The following is a 26787-nucleotide window of genomic DNA, read 5'->3' on the forward strand; positions in this document are numbered from 1 at the left end:
CATGCTTGCACACACTCCAGCATTCCAGAGTGAATTTGAGACCAGCCTGGTCTACGTAGTGTATTCCAGCCAAGACTATCCAATGAGACCATCTCAGAAACGATATAAAATTCTGTTTAAACCAGTATATCCATACTATCATTTTATAATTTTATCAATTCAAAATTGTAGTAAAGGCATGTGTTGTTGCATCTGAAAACCGGAATCCCACCCCAGGACCCATATGGTGGAAAGAGACAACCATTCTCATAGTCGTCTTCTGAACTTCCATATGTATGCATGCATATGTGTATGTAAGTACACTCAAACACAAACACTGTAAAACAGGTAAAATTAATTAAATTAAAGTTGTAAAATTGTCTAGGGTAGTAAATTTTATATTTCATGAGCAATTTTGAAGCATGTAGGAAAAACATAAAGAAACAATAAAAACCCAAGAAGGGCTGGTGTGAGTGTTTCTATTGCTGTGAAGAGACACCATGACCACAGCAACTCCGGAAGAGGAAAACATTTAATGGAGATGACAGTTTACAGGTTCAAGGTTTAGTCTATTATCATCAATAGCAGAGAACATAGCGGCTGGGAGAATGGCGGGTATGCAGACAAACATGGTGCTGGAGAATTCTACGTCTTGATCCAAAGGCAACAGGAACTATCTCATGAAACCTCAAAGCCTGCCTCCACAGTGACAGGCTTCCTCCAACAAGGCCATACCTCTTCATAGTGCCACTCCTTTTGGGGGCTGTTGGGGGAAGCTGTTAGTTTGCTCCCGGCTGCCCAGACCACCAAATAATGATTCAGAAACTGTATTATTCGCAATACTGTTCAGCCAATAGCTTCAGCATACTTCTGGCTAACTCTTACATCTTAAATTAACCCATTTCTATTAATCTGTGTATCGCCATGTGGCTGTGGCTTACAGGCAAGGTTCCTGTGGGCTCCAGCAGAAGTGTTTGTCTCCCGCAGGCTGCTACATGGGGCTCTCTCTGCCAACTCTCTCCTCCTCTATCTGCTTGAAACTCCCTACTTGCCCTATTTTGCTAGCTCATTGACAGAAACAGCTTTATTCATTAACCAATAAAAGCAAAACGTAGATAGAACGACTTCCCATACCAGGGGGCCATTTTCTTAAAAAAAAAAAAACAAAAAAAAAACAAAAAAAAACAAAAAAAACCACAGCTGGGAAGAAGGCTCAGTGAGTAAACACAGTTGCTGTGCAAGCATGACACCTGATGTGGATTTCTGGAGCCTATGTAAAAGCTGGGCAGTGGTGCATTTCTGCAATCCAGCACTTCTACAGTATGGAGGCAGAAACAGCAGGATCCCAGGGAAGTTCTGGTGAGCGGCCAGCCTGGAGTCTTCTGTGCAGCAGTCAAGAAAAGCCTGCCTCAAACAGTACTGGAAGCAAGGACTGATGCCCAAGGCCCTCTTTCACTTCTACATGTGGGCTGTGGCAACCATGTGCCCTCACCCACACACATACGCAAAAATAAATACGGCTGGAGAAATGGCTCAGCGGTTAAGAGCACTGACCTTTCTTCCAGAGGACCCAGGTTCAATTCTCAGCACACACAGGGTAGCTCACAATGATCTGTATGTAACTACAGTCCCAGGGGATCTGATGCCCTCTACTGGCCTCTGAAGGCACCAGGCATAAAAGTGATGTACAGACATACATGCAGGCAAAGCACCCATACACTAAAATAAATTAATAATAATAATAACAATAATAATAAAAATAAATTTTTTAAGTCAACAAATTGATTTCAGTTTCAAGAAGTTGTAAATATATCTTTTCTTATTCTTCCAACTTAATTCTACTGAAAACAGTACATGTCTAGAAAACAAGTGTAAGATTAAGAAAAGCTCAGGGAAGGGGGGAAATTGTTAGAACACCAGCAACTGAGGAATGGACCTATGGCTTCCCATAAAGCTGAAATGTCAGCAGCCACCCAAACCCACGTTTCCCAGCCAGAGTGCCGTGATTACGGCCACCATGCCAGCCTTTCGTGCCACTTTTATTTGATATGCTTACTTCACTTCCCCGTGTCGTCCCCCCCCCCCCCCGTGAAGATGTGACATTCTTATCTGAAGACAGAGTAGCTTCTATCCTCTCTCTCTCTCGTTTTGCCCCTCTTTTCTCCCCTTCTCTCCTAGTTCTTGCTATGTTCCCCAGGCTCCTGTGTCAGCCTCCTGTATAGATATGACAACAGACACAGGCTGTCATGCCCAATGCAAGCTGGCTTTTTCAAACACACTGTAAAATGTTTTAAAGACACCTACCGTTACAAACGTGCCAGGTAGCTATTCGATGTCTCTGTAGCTTTAAATAAGCTACATTATTTCATTGATACTGATGCTATTTCTAAATTATAGTTTACAGATTAGTATGTCATTCGCTTCTGAACAGAAGAGCAGCTAAACCAAACCTAAGTGCAGGCTTTCTTTGATTCTCGCTTTCAAAGTATTAGTGACCAAAGAACAGAAAAGAGTGTGAAAAATACAGACATTAAAAAAGTTTTTGATTCTTTTGATTAACATCTTAGAACAAACTTAATTTTGAAAATGGGTGACTTTATCTTTCTTCTTTAAAGTTATTTTCTAACTCTGAGAATGTCCCATAAGCTGTTCTCAGGTTGAGGCAAACAACTGGTTTGCGTCTAGGAGTTCAATGCTGGCATGGGCCAGCCAGGCTGTTTCAAACAATAAACAACAACTCCCCACTGAGCCAGATGACAACACAGAAAATGGAAGCATTATTTGCTAGGATTTTGAATATTTAAGTTAAAAACCTGAAAAATCATGGTGCTATTGAGATGCCTTAGTGGTTAAAGCACTTATTGAGCTTACAGAGGACCTGGGATTGGTATTCAGCACCCACATAACCACTCACAACCACCTGCAACTCCAGTTTCAGGGGACCAGTACTGTCTTCTGGTCTCCATGGGCTCCTGCACACATGTGGTACACATACAGACAAGTGAGTGAGTGTGCGTGCCTGCACACACACACACACACACACATACATATAATTGGAAAAAAACCCCAACATTTACTCACCAATCAACTATTCAATCAACCAATCAGGGAAGAATCATTCTGATCAACTGTAATATTGATCACTATAAAGTCTTTCCTTGGACCTACTATTACAAGCAATACAAAGCTAACAAGGGTGAAAATGTGTATAACGAGAAGAGCCCATATTGGGCAATGGGAAAATAAAAGTCCACCCCGAGCCCTTTAACAAACGTACTTGGGAAGGTGACACAGGCTTTAGAGGCTCTCCAATCTCAGTCTCCCCGTGTCTAAGGAAAAGAGCAGTGTGAGCCACCACAGGTAGGGTGTGGGGCTGCAGTCACAGGTGACCAGCTGCCCTCTAGAAAAGAAGGGTCATTTGCCCTGACCTTGTCAAGAAACAGACTGTCTCTGACAGGCAGCAAATGAGCTGGCATGGGGAGTCTAAGCCTCTGTGGCCTTGGGAGCATGGCTTGGGCCAGGCCAGTGTCATACCCTACAGCACAGGCTGAGCTGACTCACAGGTGTCTGACAAGACAGGCTGGTGGCAGCTACTCCCTGGGGTTGAGCCTGGTCCTGAGGGTGGGTGAATGGGATTGTCATTGGAGTTAGGCAGGCAGTGGAAGAAATGACAATGCTGTCTACCTCATCGAGACCAAAAAAGCAAGAGTTGTCCACAGCCAGGGTTTTGCCCTTCGCTTCTGAACCTCACAACAACCTCCGCCTAGCGCCCACTGTCCAAGGGAGAAGAAAAGGCTCTCAATGAAGTCCTCTGGGTTTTCAAAAGTCACTAAGCGACACCAACGTAAATTTGAAACACACAGCAGGAAGCAAGCACGCTCAGCCCTCAACCACATCTTTCAAGGCCCATTTCTGAGAATAGAAAATTCTAAGCTCAATTTGAGCGCCATTGTAAGCTCCCTCCTGTGCCAGATGATTTTCTCCACATATTTACATACGCAGCACAAACAACTTAAAATGTTTACACTGAGGAGTAATGGAAGTCATGTGTCAAATGCAATGGGGGGGGGTGGCGGGGGGTTAAAGCTCTCTTCAGAGCTAAGGCCTGAAGATATACAATATCTGTGGAAAATCTGGCCCTGCAAATGAAAGCGCTTTGTTTACCTATCCCATCTAATTACAGAGAGCATGCCTTCTACCCTTTGCAGACAATTTCTTAGGTCGCGTTCGCTTGGTTTTTGGTTTGCCGTTTGCTCTCAAGTGTTGCCCGAAGCTATGGAATCCTGATTGCTCTACCAAAGAATCTCAGAGAAGGCCACACACACTCCTGCGATTTGTGATTCCACTTTCCTAAATTTAGGCTCTCACTCCCAGAGACACAGTGGAGAATCCTTCCTCCAAGCTGCGAAGACCAAGAGAAAAACCCATAAGCATCTTCCTCCTCAGTCCCCATCTCTTCTGCCCTGTGCGTCCTCCTTGGACAGGGTCAAGATGACAACACAAGAGAAGGCTGGGAACTGACACCTGGCATCTTCCTCTCCACCAAGAAGAAGCCCTCCTCTCTATCCCTGGGCATCAGCCACCAGTGACTCAGACCCAGCCATCCATCAGAGCTCTGTATGGGGACAGCACACAAGCTTGACAGCTCATAGCTTCTCTCCTATGCAAGGTCCACCCTGGAGTTAATAAAGCTTGAAGGGGCCACAAGGACAATGCAGAAAGAACACGGCTATGCTGCCCATTTCTCTAATACGATAATCTTAGAAGGATCAGTGTTCTTAACTCTTATAAGAAGTCTGACTCTTCTGTCTTGTGTTGTTTTATTGAGATGCAGTCAGGCTGACCTTAAATTTCTGGTTCTCTTGCCCAAGCCTCCAAAGTGTTGGGATTATAGGTTTTCCTTAACACATCTACATTCCAAAGCGCTGGGATTATAGGTCTACCTCAATACATCTGCATTCCAAAGCACTGGGATTATAGGTCTACCTCAACACATCTGCATTCCAAAGCGCTGAGATTATAGGTATGTCCAACATATTTGCATCCTTATCTTTTGAGGTAGGATTCCTTTCCTCACCAAACTATGCTCACCTCCAGGTATCACTTCTCACATGGGACTAAATGTAGCACACGTCTGACTATTTGGGTCTAATTTGGCACCTGCGCTGCCCATCTAATGGGGACACCATGGAATAGTCACCTGAGACTTCAGAGGCTTTGGTAACATTCAGATAAGTGGACAGTGTAATGGTCTGTCCTGTCCCTTTAACAGACAAGTTCCACCCACTCCCTCCCCAGTCCGCTAAGGCAGGCAGACCTCCTTCTGCTTCCAGCCTGAGTTCTTTCCTTTCCATCTCTCTCCCAAAGAGGCAGTTTTTGCCTCTCTCCCTTCTCCCCTATCTTCTTTCCTTCCCCTCTCTCTGGTTTTCTTTCTCTCTCTCTGCCTCTCTCTGCTCTTCCCCTTCTCCCCTTCCCCCATTCCCTTTCCCTTCCATAACCCACTAAATAAATACCCACTATCTCTGTATGGTGTGTCTCTGTCTCTCACCTGCTGAGCAGCTACCTGCCTGGGACTCGCTGGCGCTTGTGACCCCCGGGCAACTCAGGGAACTGCAGTGTTTTATTTTTCCCATAACAGTGTCTTATTCTCTCCTTTGCCTTCTCTGTCACTTGTGTAGGAGGCTTTCATCTCTCTCACCCAGTTCTGCTTGTTCTTCAAGGAGAAAGTAGAGAACTTCCTCTTGCACTCTGTCTAGACCAGTGGTTCTCAACCTTCCTAATGCTGTGACACTTTAATACAGTATTTGCTACTGTTATGAATCATAACGTAAACATCTGTGTTTTCTGATGGTCTTACAATACCTCTGTGCAAGGGATATTCAACTCCCAAGGGGTCGTGCCCCACAGGTTGAGAACCACTGCTCTAGACATATATTCTGATTCTCAGAAAAGTTGACACTTTCTCAGGGGCAATTTCTACACAGTCTTGGTGGGGTTTTACACATATCTTAGCCTCCCCTGCTGAAGATTTATTTTCTCTCTCAGGACTCCAACTAGTACCTGAACATCTAAAACCAAGGGCTGAGAAAATAGAATCATTGCATCTAAAACACAAAGTAATCTGTAGAGCTGAAGTTAAAGGTACACAGATCATTTCAACAGCATTCTTCCCAGGACACTAAATCTGAACTCACCCAATGCATAAGCAACTTTAAATAGAATCCAATAAAAGCTAATGAACCAAACGATAGCCATATTTGTAACTGAAAACAGCCCGCATCTCGGAATCTCTGGCTGCTGGTCAGTATTTGGTGTCACATTCTTACATTAGTGAGATAATGATCTAGGCTCTGTTACATACCTGCAAATATGTCTCCAGGCCTTGCCGCCGTTGTTCCAGGACTTTGGGGACCCAGTTCCTGACGTGTTTAGAAGGGATTTCTGGAGTCTTTATACATTTCTTAAGCTTCCAGGACAGAAGAGAAAAGATGTCTGTTAATTATAATAAAATAATTTGAGAGAAAGAAAAGCTAACTAAGCAAAATAAACCTTGACTAAAATATGCCGAGAAGTTTTTCAAGCAATTCCTACTTAGGCAGTCTGATTGTTCAGGCTTCAGAACAAATGGGGTTTATGTCTGATAATCGTTATGATGAGTATTTCACATTTAAATGAGTTTTTTCTGAAACATGGAAAGTCTAGTACTTGAACTAAATGGAAAGCAAAGTAAGACATATAGTTTCAAATACCAATTTATTTCATAGCAATATTAACACAAGCTTTTAAACTAATTCTCTAACTAAAGAGAAAGCTCTTCCACTTATTATTTTCACATTAGAAAACAGAACAAAGTATGGACATTTCTGATCACTGTCCCCAGAAATGTCACATTAACTGGAGCACAACACTCAGGAGGGGTTCTAGAAATTTCTGAAATAAAGTGAATTTGAAAATATAGACAAAGGCTAATCCTTCCAACAGTTCAGAAGAGAACTACAAGCTCTCCTCGTGCACACTGAGGGGCAGTTTTGAGTTAGAATATCCGGGCAGTCCTTTTTGGTAACAACATTAAAAAAAATATATTCTGGGTTGGAGAGATAGCTCAGTTGTTAAGACCACTGGGGCTGCTCTTCCGGGGGACCAGTGTTCGATTCCCTGCACCCACATAGTGGCTCACAACCATCTGTAACTCCAATTCCAGGGGTCTGGACACTGTCCTCTGAACTCGTCAAGCACCAGTCACAGAAGTGGTACACAGACATACATGCAAGCAAAACACCCAAACAAATAAAATCAAATAAAAACGTAGTTTTCAAAAAAGCTATTCAAAGTTAAGTCAAAGCTGCTCTAGTCTGTAAAGTACCATCTATCACTAAGAAGGGCTAAGCCCTAAACCTGGAGTTTTTCCACATACAGCAAAGCAGAATTTTTTCCAGTTTGGTAAAATTATTGATTTAATAACAGGGTAAATGTCCTGGATTATCTGGGCAGGTTCAATGCAACCATAAGGCCCTTACAAGAGGGCAGAGGTTACGAAGTACAAGGGATGGTGGTGTACACCTATACTACCAGACTTAGGAACTAAGGCAGGAGGATCACAGTGCAGAGGGTACCCTGGTCTACAAATAAAGATCCTGTGTCACGGCAGAAATGTAGCTCGGCACTTGTTTAGCATGTACAATTCATTGGGTTTAATCATCAGGATCTAAAAATATAAAAGTAAGAAAAATCCTAAGTATGTGGCTATCTTTTAATGATGGCCTCAACAGCCTCCAGAAGCTAAAAAAGTCAGTGCAGGACCTTTAGAAGCTTGGATGTATCTACTCAGGGCTTCTAGAAGCTTCAATGGACCTACTACCTGGGTCCTCTAAAAGGGTTGCAGTTCTGCTGGCCAACTCAGTTTTAGCTTGGTTAAATTGATTTTGGACTTTGAAACCTTAGGTAGCACGAGAGAATAAACCCGTGAAGCTTTATGCTACTAAACTTATAGAACGATGCCCGAAGTAACCTCTATAAGTGGATAAGCCCACCGTCCTAATGAAACCTTGAAGACTTACTAACATGGCCCCTTCGCAAAACACGCAGAGAAAGAATATTTATTCATTCATGAGAAAACACACGACTGAACCTATATAGCCAAATGCATGATTAAACTTGTGTAGCCAAAAACACAATAAAACTTCTTTCCGCATTTAAGAAAATTTTCACCGGTGACCACTCTAGGCTGAACTTTATGGACACTATGAGAAAGGAGCAGTTCCAACAGCAGCCCTTCAATGGCTGAGCCCATGTTTGCCTCCTCCCTCTATGCAGATACAAGTGATTTGCAAGCCCCAATCTACACTTTCTTAGCAATAGAACTAATAGGAACAGAATTACACAGTCTCCTGGGCACAGCTGCCTGGAGAACTATAAGCCTGCTGGAGCCTGAGATCATGGGAGATTCCCAGTGTTATAATTTTGCTGGCCTTCCCTGTCAGTACCTTGTCCCTTTGAGACACAAGTTCCACTCACTCCCAATGTCCCCCTTCCTGCCCAGACAAGCTGGTCTCTGCTCTCCCCTCCCCTCCCCTCCTCCTCCTTCTTCCTCTCTCTCTCTCTCTCTCTCTCTCTCTCTCTCTCTCTCTCTCTCTCTCTCTCTCTCTCTCTCTCTCTCTCTCCCCCCACTGTTCTTCTGAAGAGACAGCTTTCTGTCTTTCCCTTCCCTCCTTCTCTCTCCTATTCCCCCCTCTCTCTGTCACTCTATTTCTCTCTTTTTCTCTCTTCTCCCCATACCTCCCTACTCTTATACTCTCCCAATACCCATTAAATAAACTCTCCATACCCAAGCTCTCTCTATACGGTGTATCTGTCTGTCCCTTACCATCCACAGTCTCCCACCTCCAGGGGACCTTCCAGGGTCACTCACGCTGTAAATCGTAATACCCAGAGAAGTCTGGTTCCAAAAAGACAGCATGGGGACATTAGAGGACTTAGGATTTGTTCAAGCATATTATTCTCCTACCAGTTAGAGGAAAGAATTTTATCACTTCTCAGTCATTTGGCTCTGACAATAATAAACAAACACCTTGACCAAAAGTGCCTAGAGAAGGGAAGGCTTTATTTCATCATCCAGGGAAGTCAAGGCAGGAACCCGGAGGCAGGAACCAGCGCAGGCCATGAAAGACTGCTGCTTATTGGCTTGCTTCCCATGGATTCCTCACCCTACTCTCTCACCCCATCCAGAACCACCTGCCAAGGACAGTATTACCCACAGTAAGATGGACCCTTCCACATCAATCAATCAAAAAAACCAAAAAGCCCCACAGACTTACCAATACATGAAGGTATTTACTCAATCAAGAGTCCTTCCTCACAGACGACCCTAGATTCTGTCCAGTTGACATTAAAACTAGCCAGCACCTCACACCAACAGAAAACAAGTTAATGGAGTGGATGAAAGTGATAGCATTAAAATTGGGGGTTGGATGGAGTGACAGGGAGAAGGCCTGTGTGAGGTGGCAGTGTCTGAGGCATGAACTGAATTCTGTTTGAAGGAGGCCAGATGAGCGACCCAAGGAACATTATTAGGGCAGCAACATCAATATAAAGGGAGAGCCAGGCCTTTGGTGCTCAAAGCCAGCAAGGAGAGAAGGACTCTCACAGGTGGCAACACCATATACTTCATGGCCTTGTCGGGCATGGCCAGAATTGGGATATTATTTTAAATGAGAGGGAAATTGATGAATCAACAATTCATGCCATGACCTAACCTTTACTTTGGAGGGAACATGCTGGGGTCATTGAACAAGAAAGACAGCATGGGGTATAGAGGTGGAGCCAACAAGACATTTCAAAGTACCTGAAGAAAGTGAGGCAAGAGATGATGGCCTTGACTGTGTGTGCTGATGGCCTTGACTGTGTGTGCTGATGGTCTTGACTGTGTGCTGATGGCCTTGACTGTGTGCGCTGATGGCCTTGACTGTGTGTGCTGATGGCCTTGACTGTGTGTGCTGATGGTCTTCACTGTGTGTGCTGATGGTCTTCACTGTGTGTGCTGATGGTCTTCACTGTGTGTGCTGATGGTCTTCACTGTGTGTGCTGATGGTCTTCACTGTGTGTGCTGATGGTTTTGACTATGTGTGCTGATGGTCTTCACTGTGTGTGCTGATGGCCTTGACTGTGAGTGCTGATGGCCTTGACTGTCTGTGCTGATGGTCTTCACTGTATGTGCTGATGGTCTTGACTGTGAGTGCTGATGGTCTTCACTGTGTGTGCTGATGGTCTTCACTGTGTGTGCTGGTAGTGGATGTGGGCAGGTGTGGCAGTATGTGGGTGTGCAAGGTAGATCTGAGCATCACGGTGCTAGGGCAGACCTTTAGGTGTGGACCTCCTCTGGCAGCTGTCTTGATGAACTGCCTGCTATTCACTGAATGGTGTCATAAAGTCAGGTTTGAGCTCTGTGGCTGTATTAGACTTCTCCAGAGGGAAATAACTGATAGAATGAATACGGCTGTGAGTCAGCCAGCCCAACAACTGCTGTTCATCAATAGAAAGTCCAAGAATCCATTAGGGGATCAGCTCATGAAGCCAGATACCTCAACCTGTGAGTTCGAGGCCAGCCTGGTCTACAAGAGAGAGTTCAGGACAAGCACTAAAGCTACACAGAGAAACCCTGTCTCGAAAAATCAAAAATAAAAAAAAAATAAGAATGTGACTGCATTCTGGTCACAGGGAAGAAAGCAGAGAAGGTGTCAGTCCAATCCAAGAAGGGCTCTCAGAAGTCACAGAGGAAGGAAATCTTTCCTTCTTTTCATTCGTCCACCCTTTACGTAAATGGCCTATACAATGGGTGGAGCCAGACCAGACACCTTCGGCCACCAGGCACAAGCTGTGCAGTTGGAAATGGTAAAGCAACAGGAGCCTGGTCACGCCCACGGAAGGACAACAGAATCCCATCTGTGACTGTCACCACTGTTTTGTGCTTACAACCACTGTCAGCTCTATGACCAGGGGGAAATGGCGTTCAGAGTTCAACACGTTAATACTGAAAGTCTTGATTTCCTAAATTCCCTTATCATCACCGTGGTCACGTGACACAAATGAGACTTGTTAAAAAACGTAGCACAAGTCTACTGGGTGGAACTTCTGTTTTCCCAGAAAGACAGCAGAACTTGTTTCTGCCAGAGTGTGAAGCGAGGCCTGGAGTGGCCACGGCTCTTTTATAATCAGAAAGTAAAGTCATGTTAGGATGGTGGATACTGAGGCTAGCTCCATCCCTTGGGGTGCCTGCCTTTAGGTTTCCTGAGGATAACAACAATAGGTCTCTTACTTGATGAAGAAAACCGGTCAAAGTTCTATGACATACAACCTTAGACACTCCTAACATAAAGGAATCAACTCTTGAGGTGGGAGAATCTACACTAGAGATGCCTCTAGGGGTCCATGTGGAGCTAATGTGTGAGTGAGTATACAAAATTCTGTAAACCCAGGAGTCTGAATCCTGTGTAAATTGCACTTATAGACATAGAACTAAATCAAATTGCATTGAGAGTGAAGTCCTAACACAGCAAAAGAGCTATGGTGGGCAGAATGCACAAACTGGCCCCATGGTGTTTACAGCCTACCTAACTCCTTCCATGTGGGACTACCGTGGGGTAGTCCCCTCCACGGTTACATGTCTGTACCCCTCAGTCCTAGCAGACTGATGGCTCTGAGGAAGTGGCGAGGGCTTGAGGTGGCCTCAAGCAGCTAAGAGCTGCCTCTATCAACAGTCAGCAATACAGGGCATCCCTCCTACAGATTCAGGCAGAAGTCTGCCCAAGTGAGCATAGATGTGGGCAGCGGACAAGACTACATCATGGCTATCCTTGATCACAGACAGCCAGACTGACTCCTGACCCATGGAGACTCTGTGTGACAATGGTTACTTGAAGGTTTGCGTCTGAGGTGACTTATTATGCTGCAACATAACACTGGGAGTGCTGACGGACAGGTAGTGAGTGGGGATGTACCCTACAGGAATGCTTCTAAAATGGGGCAAGGGGAGGCAAGACAACTGTGCAAGCCTTACAACCTGACTTTGACCCTCCACAAATGCTCTACACTCTGTCTCTCAGGTTTTCTCTCTGCATGTCGAGGACACAGCACTGAAGGCATTTTTCCTTTCTGTTTACAGGAGGGTACGGAGGGAACTGATCAACACACAGACTTTCTCCACGACACATTTGAAGGGGGGCAAGAATTTAGATGAGAGACAAACCCAAGACAATTGGTTTCCAAGAGGGCTCAGCTGCTCGCAAGATAAATACTCCTTTGTCTACTTCATCTGATGATTAACTGTCCCGCTACATAGCATCAGGGCAAAGGACCTTTCTGATGTGTGTGCAGATAAACACTTGTGCATGCACGTGTACCTTTTCAGTATGGAGCCACTCCCTTTCCCTTCTGACATTGTTAGAACTCACTGAGAACTTATTACAGACAGAAAAGACCTACATGCATATGACGTGGCTAGAAAAACCTACTATTTTCCCCCAGAAAAGTTCAAAAACAATTTTACAAAGGACAGAAATAAAAAAGAATGGAAACAAAAGCATCTAAAGAAGCAGAGACAAAAAAGAAAATAAAGAAAAAGAAAAGAAAAAAAAGAAAAATAAGCAAGCAGAGCTATTTGGAAGGGGGTTGCCATGAGATAACCCTTCCTGTATTCTATCACCTCAGTCTTCTCAGGGTTCCCTCAGGGCTGGTACATGGGTTCTGCTCTCTAGGTTTGATCCCACAGAGCAGTTTTCTGGTTCATCTGAAATGTGTACTTCATTACATTGAATAAAAGAGAACGTGATATTTGACTCAAACCCTAAGGAGGCAGTAACAAAAGATGAGGATAGTTAATTTGAAAATGAGCCAGCCCCGTATTTCCCTGAAAACATTGTGAATAAAGGGGTGGGCTGGAGCTGACAGAAAACAGCTGGAAAAGCATGAAGCCAACCACATTCAGAAGTCTGCAGTGTGGGGCGGAGTCTGGGGCCTAGGACAGCATAGCTCTCTGCAGGCATGGCCATGGAAAGTGATGAGTGACTTGGCAGGGGTAGGTAGGGGTGAGTGGGGTATGGGGCTGGTGTCTTCACATACTTAAAGGCAACCCTCACAAGAGCCTGTGCCTGAGTCAGGGGACACCTTGTTCCAAAGAACAGAATGGAATCTTGTTTAGTTTGCCACCCCTTCCTCCTCCGGGCACAGCAGAAGCTACGAAGGAACCGAGATTAGAGGAACCTGGGGTCAGATTTCCAATAACATAAATGTTCACACAGAACACATATGATGTTCTCCAACATCCCAGACAGCAGACAGTTACTGTGGAAAATACAAAGGAGAAGACTGAGGCCGGTGGGGAGGGGTGGGGGGCAGGCGCAGCAATACACACCTGACATTGTAGCCTGTGAGGGAGCCAGGAGCTTTCAGGCAACCTGGAACCCAGCTGGAGATATGGGATAACTAAGCTTTGATTGTGTTAAGACATAATTTTAATTGTTTAAGTAGAAATGTCTATGTTAAATGGAACAGGCGTTTCAAGGGGGAAAAAAAGATTAAAAAACAGGCAGCTGGCGCTGAAGAACTTGAATGTCCTGCTTTGTTTTTAACACATGGGCAGATGATGGGCATTTAGCCTGGCAAAGACAGGGAAGTGCGGGCCTCTACAGGACGTGTTTGGGTGTGGCTAACAGGAACTTTTCTCAGGAGAAGCAGCAGAAACAGGGCTGGCCAGAAGGCGGTTGGAAGTGGACAGAATGATGACGCCTTTAAAGATACCTGAGACCCCCTCATCCCTAGAGCCCGCGAGTGGTGCTCCTGTGCAGGATGGGGCTTTACAGACAGAATTTAAATGCAGGATGTTGAATCGGGATGGCTGTCCTGGATTATTATTGGGATGGGCCCAATGTGGGTTGTGAAAACGGGAGATGACAGGAGGGAGGCAGGAGCAGGAAGGATGGTGATGCCAGCTTGGAGGATGGAAAGGGCCACGAGGAATGTGGGCAGCTGCTTGGAGCTACGACCGGCAGGAAATGGACTCTCCTATGGGAATGCAGCCCTGTCCACCCACCTAGCGCAAGATAATAAATGTGCCTTGTTTTAAGTTGTCCTTTCTGTTGTTATTTGCTATAACAGCAATGGGGAACTAACACAAGGGTTGAGAACACTGTCCCGGGAGTCACCATCTGTGGCACGGTAGACAGTTCAAGCCCACATCAGTGAGAGCGGAGAAAGGTCTGGAAATGCAGGCAAACTGACACGGAGTAGAGCAAAGGGAAAAAGATGAGGGGCAGACTGTGGACACAATACAAAACAGCACCGCTCTGGGGAGACAGTGAAAAACCAAGGGGTGCTCATAGCAGCAATGCGGAAGAATGAGATGGTAGGACCTAGTGACATTCTAGAAAGGTCAGGTAAGAGAAAGGTCAGAAGGACCTTCAACACTCCGAACCTTGAACTGTTAGTTCTAAGTATTGTCGTTTTGTGTGTGTGTGTGTGTGTGTGTGTGGTGTACGTGTGTGGTGTGTGTATGGTGTGTGTATAAGTGATGTGTGTATATTTAGTGTGTGTGGTGTATGTGTATGTAGTGTGGTGTGTATGTGTGTGTGTGTATTTAGTGTGTGTTGTATATGTAGTGTAGGGTTGTAGGCTGAGACTGTTCTTATGCTTCCTGGCCGCCCAGACCCTAATAATCACACGCAAACTATATTAATTACAACACTGTTTGGTCAGTGGCTCAAGTCTATTTCCAGCTAGCTCTTCCATCCTAAATTAACCCATTTCTATTAATCTATGTATCACCACAACACTGTGACCTACTGGTAAGGTTCTGGCTTGTTTCTCCTTTGGCAGCTACATGGCAGCTACCTGACTCCACCTTCTTTCTCCTTGCATTCAGTTTGGTTTTTCCACCTAGCTCTATTCTGCCCTGCTATAGGCCAAAGCAGCTGGTTTATTAAGCAATGGTAATAAACATATTCACAGCATACAGAGGGGAACCCCACATCAGAAGGTAGCAAAAGCATAGCTGGATGACAAGGCTTGCCGGGTGGGGAGCAGCGCCTTAAAGCCGGCACAAGGCACTTCATTCCGTCTTACCTGCTACGGTGCTTCTGAGCAGTTTTATAGTTAAGATTACAGAGGGATACACACTTTTACATCTCACTAATGCACGCATTTGCCTTTTGGCCTTGCCTTTCTACCAATTCTAACACGGCAGTAGCGGTCTCCCAAAGTCAAACAGCACGGTCTACCAACAGCCTGTCCCTGCCTCCAAACTGGAGCTCACGTGCCTAGAAGGATGTCTTAAATTCTGTCACAGAGATTTGCGAATTACTCCTCAATTTACTCTACCAAGCTTCATTAGGAGAAACTGGACAAAGTTAATAAATAATGGAACTGCAGAAATTGAAAGAACAAGTCCAAGAGAAAGTACAGGATTTTTTTTTTTTCTGACAGTGCTTGATTGCTGACGAGAGGGTAAAAAAAAAAATGTCCTAGGGCAGAACGTGAGCAAGCCGGTCTGCACACAAGTAGCGTCTGTGGACTGCCCCATGGACAGGGCCAGCCTAATTGGCAGTCACCCTGCTGTGTCTGTTATGGGGTCGATCCCCTGGTATCTGGAGAGCTCAGCTGGGCTGTGCTGGTTGCAAAGTACTTCATGCTGACCTAGTGGGTTAGGAAGGGGCTTGCACCTGACAAGCTGGCCAGGCTAGACTGGCAGGGAGAAGCTGTGTGCAGATGCAGAGAGACCTGACCTCAACCTTCCTTAGGGACTTAGCTTACCAGGATCCTAGAGGAATTTGTATGCTCCTAAAACCAAACCAAACAGAATCCCATGAAGAAGATGGACCCCAATTTTATGTTTGTTTCTCTCTGAGGTCTCTGGGGTTGGTGCTTTTTAAAAACAAGTCTCCTGGCTGTAGCAATATTTCATTTGTATTTTAATAAATAAAGCTTGCCTAAAGTTCAGAGAATAAAACAGCCGCCCTAGTCAGCTGTACAGACCACGCAGTGGTGACACACACCTTTAATCCCAGTAGCCACACTAGTTTGTCACAGAAACCGGGTGGCCAGTTGTGGTGCACACCTTTAATCCCAGCCCTAGAGAAGGGAGGAGACAGCTCTCAGACACAGTCTCATTCTGAGGATTCCTGGAGGCAGGATCGCCATTTCAGACTGAGGCAGAGGTAAGAGCCAGTGGTTGGCTGTTCTGCTTTTCTGACCTTCAGGTTGAACCCCAATATCTGTCTCTGGGTTTTTATTAATCATGCTATACCTGGCAACATCCCATGGAAATCTGTAGGAATTTGCATGGTTTCTCCAGGAGGAAACTTGAACTTGATGGAATGCTAACTGGAGAATTAAATTTACTTAATTAAATGATTTGCCATCCTAACAGAAAAGTTTAGAACATCTCTAAGAAGAAGCAAGGGAGGGGCCTGGTGGTGCAGGCCAAGCCCAGTGCTCAGGAAGAGGAACAGAGGGCCACCTGTAGAGTCTAAGCCAGCCAGAGTGAGACCCTGTTTGAAATTAGGCAGACAAAAATCTCAAAACAGACAACAGGGAAACAAGCTCACTAATCTTTTGGTTTAGACTTAATTCTCTACTCTCTGATTAAAGTGGAAAAACTTTTCACAATGTTCTAAAAGCCTTTTCGTTCAGAATCAACACATTATGACACTTTTTATGCAGTGATGTGTCCCAGAATAAATACATAGACATTAAAAAGCATAAAACTAAAAGACTCTCCTAACAACCCATTTCTGGCTTCTTGCCCAACTATCTAAATATGGCATGCATCCATGTGTTTCATACATATATTTCACATGTGTAATGTAACATTTATATACATATATAAACGACTTATATATATGTATGATATACTCCTAGTCACCGATATGTGGAAAGAAAAATGATAAATTTGAACTGACTCATCACTTGTGATTTTTTTTTCCAGGAAATCTCATTAGGTATTTCAAGTTATTATGAAAAATTTAGCACCCAAGTAATTCATAACCCACAAAAATTAAGCCTGGTTTGGAGGGTTTTTTAAGTATTTATTTTCAATTCCTTAGTGACCATTTCTTCCTGAGTATCAGTTATTTCTTTTGCACTTCTGTTTCTTTACTCCATGACTTTGAAAGGACCTCAGAGCTAAAGCACCGATCATTCTGGTATAGTCGCTCTTCACAACTCTGAGGACAGCCATGGGCGGTAGGGGGATGGGACTCTTTTCATGTACTCCATGTGAACATACGTGTAGATACATAAGTGTGTCTAAGTACACAACAATTAAGTTAAGTTGAATTTAATAAATTTCTTGCTGCATAGTGATTTCTTGTGTTTTTTTTGTGTAAAGAACATTATATGTATTTCTTGGACAGATGAGGGCATTGATCTTATTCATTGTAAACATTTAATATTTGATGCAATGTACTGCAAACAGCTTTCACCACAGCTGTGCATATGCAAGCGATTTTGAAAGGAAACCCACTTATTTAAAAATAAAAATCAAACACACTAATTGGACAATCGATTTTAAAAGGAAATGAATGCCGTTATAAAGAAACCACATACACAGCGAACAGCCAATGTTCTGAGGAACACAGGATGGAATCTTAACATTATATCATGGGCCACACAGAAAAAAGGAGGAAAACATAAAACCAAAGATTACCTTTTTGTGCAAGGCATGGAATTCGCTGTACCTTTTCTCAACAAAATGTTTTCTTCCATTCATTAGCACTTCTATTTTAAACACCTAAGGGGGAAAAAAATTAAAGAGATTAATTCCACTAGTTCAAACCCCTCAGTTGTCGATGTGTTAAGTTTGTGACTGTGATATATTTCATCCCTTTAATTACAGAAGCTGATTCTCCCCGAACCCAGAAGGCTCAGGAGACCCTGACCCAACAACACTGATTAATGAGCCCTCGAACCAAATCCTCACCCACTAACTCCAGCATCTCCAAGAATGTGTCTACAGACGGGAAACTCCCGTGCACTGAAACGCTAATTCATTTTTTATGCAGGGAATATCCCTCCCTTGAAATGACTTCATCAAATGACAATGACGGCACAGAGCTGAGAGTGTGCTGCAAAAGCTAAATCCCTGAGGACGCAGTCACGGGGCACCCTGACTGGGGACTTCAAGGAAGGCAGGTGTCATCTGAGGCAATCATGCAAACAGCAGTGCATTTTAGGTTAATTTCTTCCTAACCTGCATATTCGTCTCTAGTCTCAGCTGGGCTTATCCTGCTGTTTGCAAAACAGGGCAAATGCAGGGAGGGCTCATTCCCACCACCCCCCACCCCGCCTGATGTGAGTGACAGCCTCTGCTCTCACTTCCAAAAGGTTGAGAGGCCACAGGCAGAGGTGCTCTGGGCACTCTAATTAGTAGGCACTAACATGACATCTTCTTGATCCTTGGGTCAGTGGGTCAAGACTGGGAAGAGCACTGAGAGGTACTGAGAGAGAGAGACGTCCTGGAAACAAGGCTCCGCTCTGCAAGGGAGGAGCACCTGGCAGGAAATAAAGAGCCAGGGCTGTTCCCGAGTCTCTGCCTCACCCTCGTTTTGCTAAGTGACAGTTTGTAAACCCCGAGATGAAGAAAATATTGGCAAGTTTGAGTTCCAGTTTGAATTAACCCTTGGAAAAGAACAAAGGACATCACAGAGTAAACAACAATAAGAACAAAAAACCCTGTTTATCCAAAATATAGTATGTATTTGTATTTAACATAGGACATGAAAGGTTCTATACTTTCAATATGAAAATAGAGCCCGATGGCCCTGTATTTCCGCTTTGTATGCAAAAACTATTTTAGCTCAGACTTACTATCAAACATAAACACTACCTGTACTTTTGTGTGTCTCTGAATCACAGATTCTTTCACTGTAAGACGCAGTTAAAAAACAAACAAACCCGCTTTTAAAAAATTTTACTGGAAAAAGTTTATCAATTTAATCAATATCTCATATTAACATTTCATTTCTTTAAGAATTCTTCCTCTTCCATTATCCCAACCATCCCATTCCCCCAAGCTCTCCCCATCCTCCCCTTCTCACTTTTCTCTCCCCATCTCCCCTTTCCCCTCATCCCACCCCACCCCCCAGTTCCCAATTTTTGCCCAGCAATCTTGTCTACTTCCAATAACCAGGAGGATAACTGTATGTTTTCTTTGGATTCACTTTCTTATTTAGTTTCTCTAGGATCACGAATTATAGGCTCAATGTCCTATATTTATGGCTAAAAACCAATTATGAGTGAGTACATCCCATGTTCATCTTTTTGGGTCTGGGTTACCTCACTCACGATAGTGTTTTCTATTTCCATCCATTTCCATGCAAAATTCAAGAAATCATTGTTTTTTACCGCTGAGTAGTACTCTAATATGTATATATTTCACACTTTCTTCATCCATTCTTCCATTGAAGAGCATCTAGGTTGTTTCCAGGTTCTGGCTATTACAAACAATGCTGCTATGAACATAGTTGAACAAATGCTTTTGTCGTATGATAGGGCATCTCTTGGGTATATTCCCAAGAGGGGCACCCACCCACTGAGACGGTGGGGCTGATCTATTGGGAGCTCACCAAGGCCAGCTGGACTGGGACTGAAGCATGGGATAAAACCGGACTCTCTGAATATGGTGGACAATGAGGGCTGCTGAGAAGCCAAGGACAATGGCACTAGGTTTTGATCCTACTGCACGTACTGGCTTTGTGGGAGCCCAGCCGGTTTGGATGCTCACCTTCCTAGACCTGGATGGAGGGGGGAGGACCTTGGACTGCCCACAGGGTAGGGAACCCTAACTGCTCTTTGGACTGGAGAGGGAGAGGAGTGGGGAGTGGGGGAAGGGGGAGAGAAAAGGGAGGCGGAAATTTTTAATTAAAAAAAATTTAATAAAAAAAAAGATTGCAGTAAAAAAAAAGAATTCTTCCTCAACACTTTTCTTATTTTCTTTTAAAATATGCATATGCTAACTCTTAGATACACATCCATTGCTTCTTAGAAAAACACTGGTCAGTTATTCACCAAAGAAATAATCTTTTTTTTTTTTTTTTTTTTTTTTTTTGGTTTTTTTTGAGACAGGGTTTCTCTGTAGCTTTGGAGCCTGTCCTGGAACTAGCTCTTGTAGACCAGGCTGGCCTCGAACTCCCAGAGATCCGCCTACCTCTGCCTCCCGAGTGCTGGGATTAAAGGCGTGCGCCACCACCGCCCGGCAGAAATAATCTTTCTTGCAAAAGCTTCTCACAAAGAGAACTAGATAGACGTGTCCAGAAACAGATTCAAGAGGCAGGCAGCTTCAACCTTGCGTCTCCCTTTATTGGTCAAAACAATGTGGCAAGAATCAAAGTCGTTTCCAGCCACTGAGCTGATAAAACTGTCAGGGTCTGGTTACTTGGGGTTGCCTCACAACAGCCTCTTTAATTGGCTGAAGAATCCATAGGACAGATATCAGTAACACTCAACCTACCGGCGTCACCTTCAGACACGAGTACAATATACATGCAGTGTCTGAAGAAGAGGGCATCAGATCGCCCTGGAAGATGCTGGTGGTTCTGAACAGTCTGATGCAGGTGTTGGGAAACAATCGAGAGCCTGAGCAAGCATAACAAGAGTTCTTAACCACTGGGCTGTCTCTCCAGCTTTACCCCCAGGTTTGCAAAGGGTGTCCTTCTTTTCTTGTTATTGTAATAAAATACCCTGGGAAAAGCAACTTAAAGGAGAAAGGATTTATTTGGCTCAGAATTCTAGTCTGCAGTCCTTCAGGTATGGGAAGTCACTGCAAAAGACAAGAGCTTGAGAGAATTGGTCACACTAGATCACAATCAAGGACAGAAAAGAAAGCTGGGTGGTGGTGGCACACACTTTTAATCCCAACACTTGTGAGTTCAAGGCCAGTCTGATGCACATAGACAGTTCCAAGACAACATGGAGAGACACTGTCTAAAAAAACAAAAACAAAAGAACCCCAGAATAACAACAAAATGGAGAGGATGGATGCACACTAGTGCTCAGTTCACTTTCTCCCTTCTTAGACATGTTAGTATCTGCTGCCTAGGGAGCGTTGCTACCCACAGTGGGTGTATCTTCCCACCTCAGCTAACACAGTCAAGAAAAATTACCCATGGACATACCCAAAGCATGTCACCTCCAATCATAGAAAAAAAATGCTTATACCAGACTAGAAACATCTAATGAATAATTCAAGCCTCTCCTAAGAAGAGATTTGGGTTCTATATATGGTACAAGCTGTCCCTTTTAAGGACAGGAGTAACTCTATCCAATTCTCCCTTGCTTCTTTGTTCACCTGGCTTAAATATATATTTTTACAGGAAGCTTGAATCAATACGAAAAAAGTTACAAGAGTTACATCTCATTGGTCATAGCACATTCCTTGGGTAAACTGATAATGAGCTGAGCCATTTACCATGGCAGTGCAAGGTTTCAAGGTTCAAGGTACAAGACTGTGACCAGAGACCAGGAACACAGGACCCTTTGAGATACGCTGCAGAGTGATCTATACAGAAAGTCAGGTCTTATCAGCCAGTCTTGGCAAGCAAAGAATTGGCATTTTTTTTTTAGGTTGCTTTGTGTTAATAACCTTGGTTAGACATCTACAACTCTGGCCAAGTGCATATCTGTAAACTTTTTAACTTATGATGCATTTACAGAAACATTCAGTCTAGTTTGAACTTGCTCTGAAGTAAAAATGAGCTGTGTGTAGTTTGAGTAAAAAAACAAAGTAGGCTTTTCCGTGTCTTCCAGTCGTTGTGGGACAATAGATAATAGTAATGAAGCATATCCTAGTATATTTTCCTTTTTTTTTAAATATTTATTTATTATGTATACAATATTCTGTCTGTATGCCTGCAGGCCAGAAGAGGGCACCAGACCCCATTACAGATGGTTGTGAGCCACCATGTGGTTGCTGGGAATTGAACTCCGGACCTTTGGAAGAACAGACAATGCTCTTAACCTCTGAGCCATCTCTCCAGCCCCCTAGTATATTTTTCTATACATCAAAATTATACAGCTTAATGAGAAGTCATCTTCCTGACCATCCATAGGTATATGTGCCCATAAGATTGAAAAACAATCATGAAATTACAAATACATATCATATGAAATTATACACTACAGTGCAGGTATCGGGGAGACACCATAACTGCTTTAGCAAATGTGAAATGAACAGACAGGAACAACAGTTTCCAGAGTCCGTGTTCCCATAGGCTCTGTTTAGATGAGATTCTCCTCCATCAGAGAATCATTTCTCCGGTGAATTGACATCTGAAAATTAGTTGTTACCTGCTGTGTATTCCCATGGTCTCTGACACCACTCCCCCCCAAAACTATATACAATATAAAGGTTCAAATATAAAACAAACTAAATGCAACATGATGTGGTACCAAGCTTTGCTTGATATAACTGAGCAGCACACACTCAATGATTGTGAACTGATGCTTTCCCCTCTACAGTTCTGTCAAGAGCCATTTTCCAGGGATGATAGCAGAGACCATTGTCCTGGGGATGTTTGCGGAGAGCACCCCACCCCAACTGTATTGAGAACTGTTTGTTGGCGGAGCCCATCCCACACCCAACTACCTTGAGAGCTATCTGTTAGCAGAACCCGCCCCACATTCCAACTATCTAGAGAACTGTTGTGGTTGGAATCACAAAAGGAACGATTCTGCTTGCATAGAGAACACTAGGTGTATCAACTCTTAACTGACGACTCTTGACCAAGTGTTGACTCGTGACCATTGCTGCAAGACCCCTTCGTGCCCTGGCCATGCCCCTGCCCCCTTCCCAAGCCAAATTCCTCATTCAAGGGCTATATAAGCCACAACCATTTCGCCAATAAAGTGAGGCCTTGACAACAGATCTTGCTTGGCCTTGTTCCTCTTTCCCGCCCATGTCTTTTTCAGATAGCGCCTCTTCAGGGACCCTGGAATAACTGACCCGCCAGGCGGGTTACAACCCTAGAATAACTGACCCACCAGGCGGGTTACACAGTTCCAAGCACACTTCTTGATTGCACAGTGAAAACATAAATACTCACACACAAATACACATAAACATACACAACACAGACTAGTGGTAACCATTCATTACTGTGCTCAGTTCTTAGACTCATTCTGTACATTGAGAATGGAATGGAAGACAATTATTATTACACATCAGGTTATAAGTATGTTAAAACCTTGTCGGTATAAAAATACCATGAATTTTGTGTTATTAATGGGTTTCATGTATGTGGCTGCTTGTGTATGTGCTTCTCATACTTTTTCTTTCTTTTTGTCCCTCTTTGTTGTTTTGTTCTACTCGTTTGTTTTATATGCTTGATTATTTTCTAAAAAGAGAGAGAAAGTGTGGAGTTGAATGGGTGGGGAGGTAGAGAGAATTGGGGAGGAGATGAAGAAGGGGAAAACATGATCAAAATACATTATATGGAAAAAACTATTTTCATTTAAAAAGAAAATGACCATGGGAAGGGAAAACATGAGAAAAGACATGATATAGATAAAGCCTTTGGGAAAAAAATGATACAAGCAGAGAGATGAGGTGTACTGGGAAGGAACTAGATGAAAGAAGAAACTTGAGGAGCTGGAGAGATGGCTCAGTTTGTGAGCACCAGTTACTTTCCCAGAGGACACAGGTTCAATTCCCAGCACCATATAATGGCTCCCAACCACCTGTAATTCCAGTCCCAGGGGATCTGGTACCCTTTTCTGACATTAGGAACACATGTGGTATGCATCCATATACCTAAAATAAAAATGTTAATTAAGCCGGGCGGTGGTGGCACACGCCTTTAATTCCAGAACTGGGGGAGGCAGAGGCAGGCGGATCTCTGAGTTCTAGGCCAGCCTGGTCTACAAGAGCTAGTTCCGGGACAGGCTCCAAAGCTACAGAGAAACCCTGTCTCGAAAAACAAACAAACAAAAATGTTAATTAAAAGAAAAGGAACTGGGGTGAGAATTTCTTCCCTTGACATGATTGGCCATAAAAAGACGCTGCTAAAAAGCTGCCGAATGCACAAAAACAGGGGTTTCCAAGCACATATGTGTGTGTGTGTGTATGTGTGTGTGTGCGCGTGTACTTAGGAACATATATAATATTTATTACACATATATGTTAATTTTCTTTGAAATTTGGTAAAAATTATAATTTTCCTTTAAATCTCCTGATTTAAGGAAAACTTTTAATTTTAGCATGATGGCTAAATAGGTAAAGGCACTTGATGCATAAACCTGGTGATCTCTTTGATCCCCAGAACCCAAGTAAAAGTGGAAGGAGCAGATCAATTCCACAAAGCAGTCCTCACATAACATGTGTAGTGAAGATGTGAGTGTATGAATGCGCGCTCATACATGCATGCGCATGGGCACACACACACTAATAAATATAATTTTAAATTTAAAATGTAATAATTTCAATCCCATAAGGCTGACACTTCAGGGTTCTAGAGCCATGCATGTGCAGACAAGCCCTCAGGCTGAAGTGCCTTAATGTTAAAAGGTTCTGTGTGACCCATGTGTGCACATGAGTGGTTATATCCACTATGATTCAGCTAAGCCCTGTGCGCATGCGTGAGCCCATCATCTGTGTATGACGTAGTCACGCCAACCCCCTATGCACAGACACTAGGCAGCTTTTAAGAAGTTGGGCATGTCATTTCTCTCCCCTCCCCTCCCTCCCTCCCTCCCTCCCTCCCTCTCTCTCTCTCTCTCTCTCTCTCTCTCTCTCTCTCTCTCTCTCTCTCTCTCTCTCTCTCTCTCTCCCCTCGCACCACACCGATTCTACATGCCCCCTCTAATAAACTCCTAAGCGGGTTTGTTGGGTGTTCCGCGTTTCCTTCTCACTCATGCCAGGTAATTTCAAAAAATGCTTTATAAAATTAAGCTCATTCTCACGGCGAAAGCTGAATGTGGAAGGGAAGGAAACACAAAGATGGGATCAGCTAAGCTAAGTTCATTTTGCAAAGTGCTTGGGAGTCAACAGAGACTTGAAAATTGAGATACAAGGCATGAGAAGGGCTATGAATTCCTGAGAGCTGTGACGCTTCAGTTCCTGGTTCTCTGGGGCCCTGGGCACATCTTATTTTTCCTCTGCACATATTTTGCTTTCAGACATCATAATAATGATGCCAGTTAGGTCAAATGTCTGAAATGTTTCTGTAGAGAAAGAAGGAAAGATTTTTCTTGAGTTTATTGGTATTTGTGGGACTGTCGGATTAGATATACTTTCACAGCTTCAGGTTTTCAATCTTAAACCTTAGTGGTGATTTTAGCGGCTGCCTTTTGACTGATTATATGATTATGAAAGTCTTCGTTTTTCTTCTTCTTTTAAACCACATCACCAGTATGACACAAAACCAATCAATCAATTCAGTGAGGAAAAAAATGCATTCAAACCCATCAGGTCATACGCATTATTGCCTACATAGTTTTTCATTAGCTTCAGTATCATGTGACTTTGACTTAGACACTCAATACAATATGAATGTCACTTCGGCTTGGCTTGCTTGAGCTGTGCTAACAAATCACATTTGTTAAACAATGAGCCATCCCAGAAGAGAGTTGCTCTCTGGGCCTTCCCCTTCTTCTTTAGGATCTACTAGAATGAAAATAGATTTTATCTCCACTACTTACTAACTGGGCAAATCTCTAAATAACAATGATACAGTATCTTTGCCATTGAAATAAACATAACAAGACAGGACTCTTGACAGCACCGTGCTAGAGAACACATGACTTGGTCGCAAGACAAACAAGAAGAGGGAAAATCATTGCTATTTATGAAGAGGTGGACAAAATCCCCAGAAGAAAGCAGAAAACAGTTTCCATGGGCTTCTTTCTAAAGATAACCTGTCTCAACTTGTCACACAGTTAAACAAGAATCCATCTTTCTTCCCACAAACTACTTAGCTATAGATTGTGTCCCCTAATCACAGACCCATGGCTTGGGGTGGAGAACAAAATTTATTTGCTTCCAAAACCTCCCAGAAGCTGCAACTTACCTACTGAACCTTGTCACCAAAGCCATCTCCTTCTTTACTCCCCACCCCACCCCCAATCACGCTGATGGACACTGCCTGTGAAGAGCTGGCTCTTATCACATAGTCTTGATTTTTAATAAGACTTCTCAATAATGATGCCTACTTATGTCACTAACTTAAATAATGGCTGGTAAAACTCTTTCTTAGGGAGGTTACTGGAGAGAGGACAAGGTGACTCCTGGTAACCCAGCTATCACATCTACCCCTCTCTGTCTCCACCGCCAGAGGAGCTGACCCCAGAGTGTGCACATAGGGAGTGTGTATGCGCCTCTGTCAAAGTCCATTCAAAATTAAAACACTTGGTCATTCCAGTGACTCAAATCACATCCCTGGATTTTAGCTTAGGATTTAGTACCTGTAGTCAGAAAGTGTTTCAGAAAGTGTTTTCTGGCTCATGATGCTCTGGGAGTCCAATCAAATCTCTGGATCTTCCAAAGGTGAACTTCAGACCCGAGATAAAAAAAAAAAAAAATGTCCTGATGCTGCCAATGCCTTAAACAGACCTGGCACCAAGGCAGGTTTAGTGGAGAATTGGGACCAGGTGCCAAAGTCTGGATCGTAACTATTCTACAAAAGCCTGGATGTTAATGGTTTAGGCTCCAGTTTGGTGCTACCTTCTTGGGTGTACCTGCGTGCATGCATGAGTGCATGCGTGCATATCTTTTTTGTTTGTTTAGGTTTTTTTGAGACAGGGCTTCTCTGTCTAACAGGCTTGGCTGTCCTG

The 26787-nt window shown here is 43.7% G+C and overlaps 1 protein-coding gene across 2 annotated transcripts in view; it reads right to left on the minus strand.

The window, feature by feature from the left end:
• Positions 1 to 26787, minus strand: part of Snx24 (sorting nexin 24) — a 157291-nt gene that overhangs the window by 45211 nt on the left and 85293 nt on the right. For both annotated transcript variants that reach the window (XM_057789357.1, XM_057789356.1), the window contains exons 2-3: positions 17672 to 17755; positions 6341 to 6445 (exon numbers count right to left, since the gene is read on the minus strand). In XM_057789357.1, the coding sequence (XP_057645340.1) occupies positions 6341 to 6445; positions 17672 to 17755 (189 nt within the window). The remainder of the gene's footprint in view (positions 1 to 6340; positions 6446 to 17671; positions 17756 to 26787) is intronic.

The sequence above is a fragment of the Chionomys nivalis genome, chromosome 14 (assembly GCF_950005125.1).
Source record: "Chionomys nivalis chromosome 14, mChiNiv1.1, whole genome shotgun sequence".
Taxonomy (NCBI): domain Eukaryota; kingdom Metazoa; phylum Chordata; class Mammalia; order Rodentia; family Cricetidae; genus Chionomys; species Chionomys nivalis.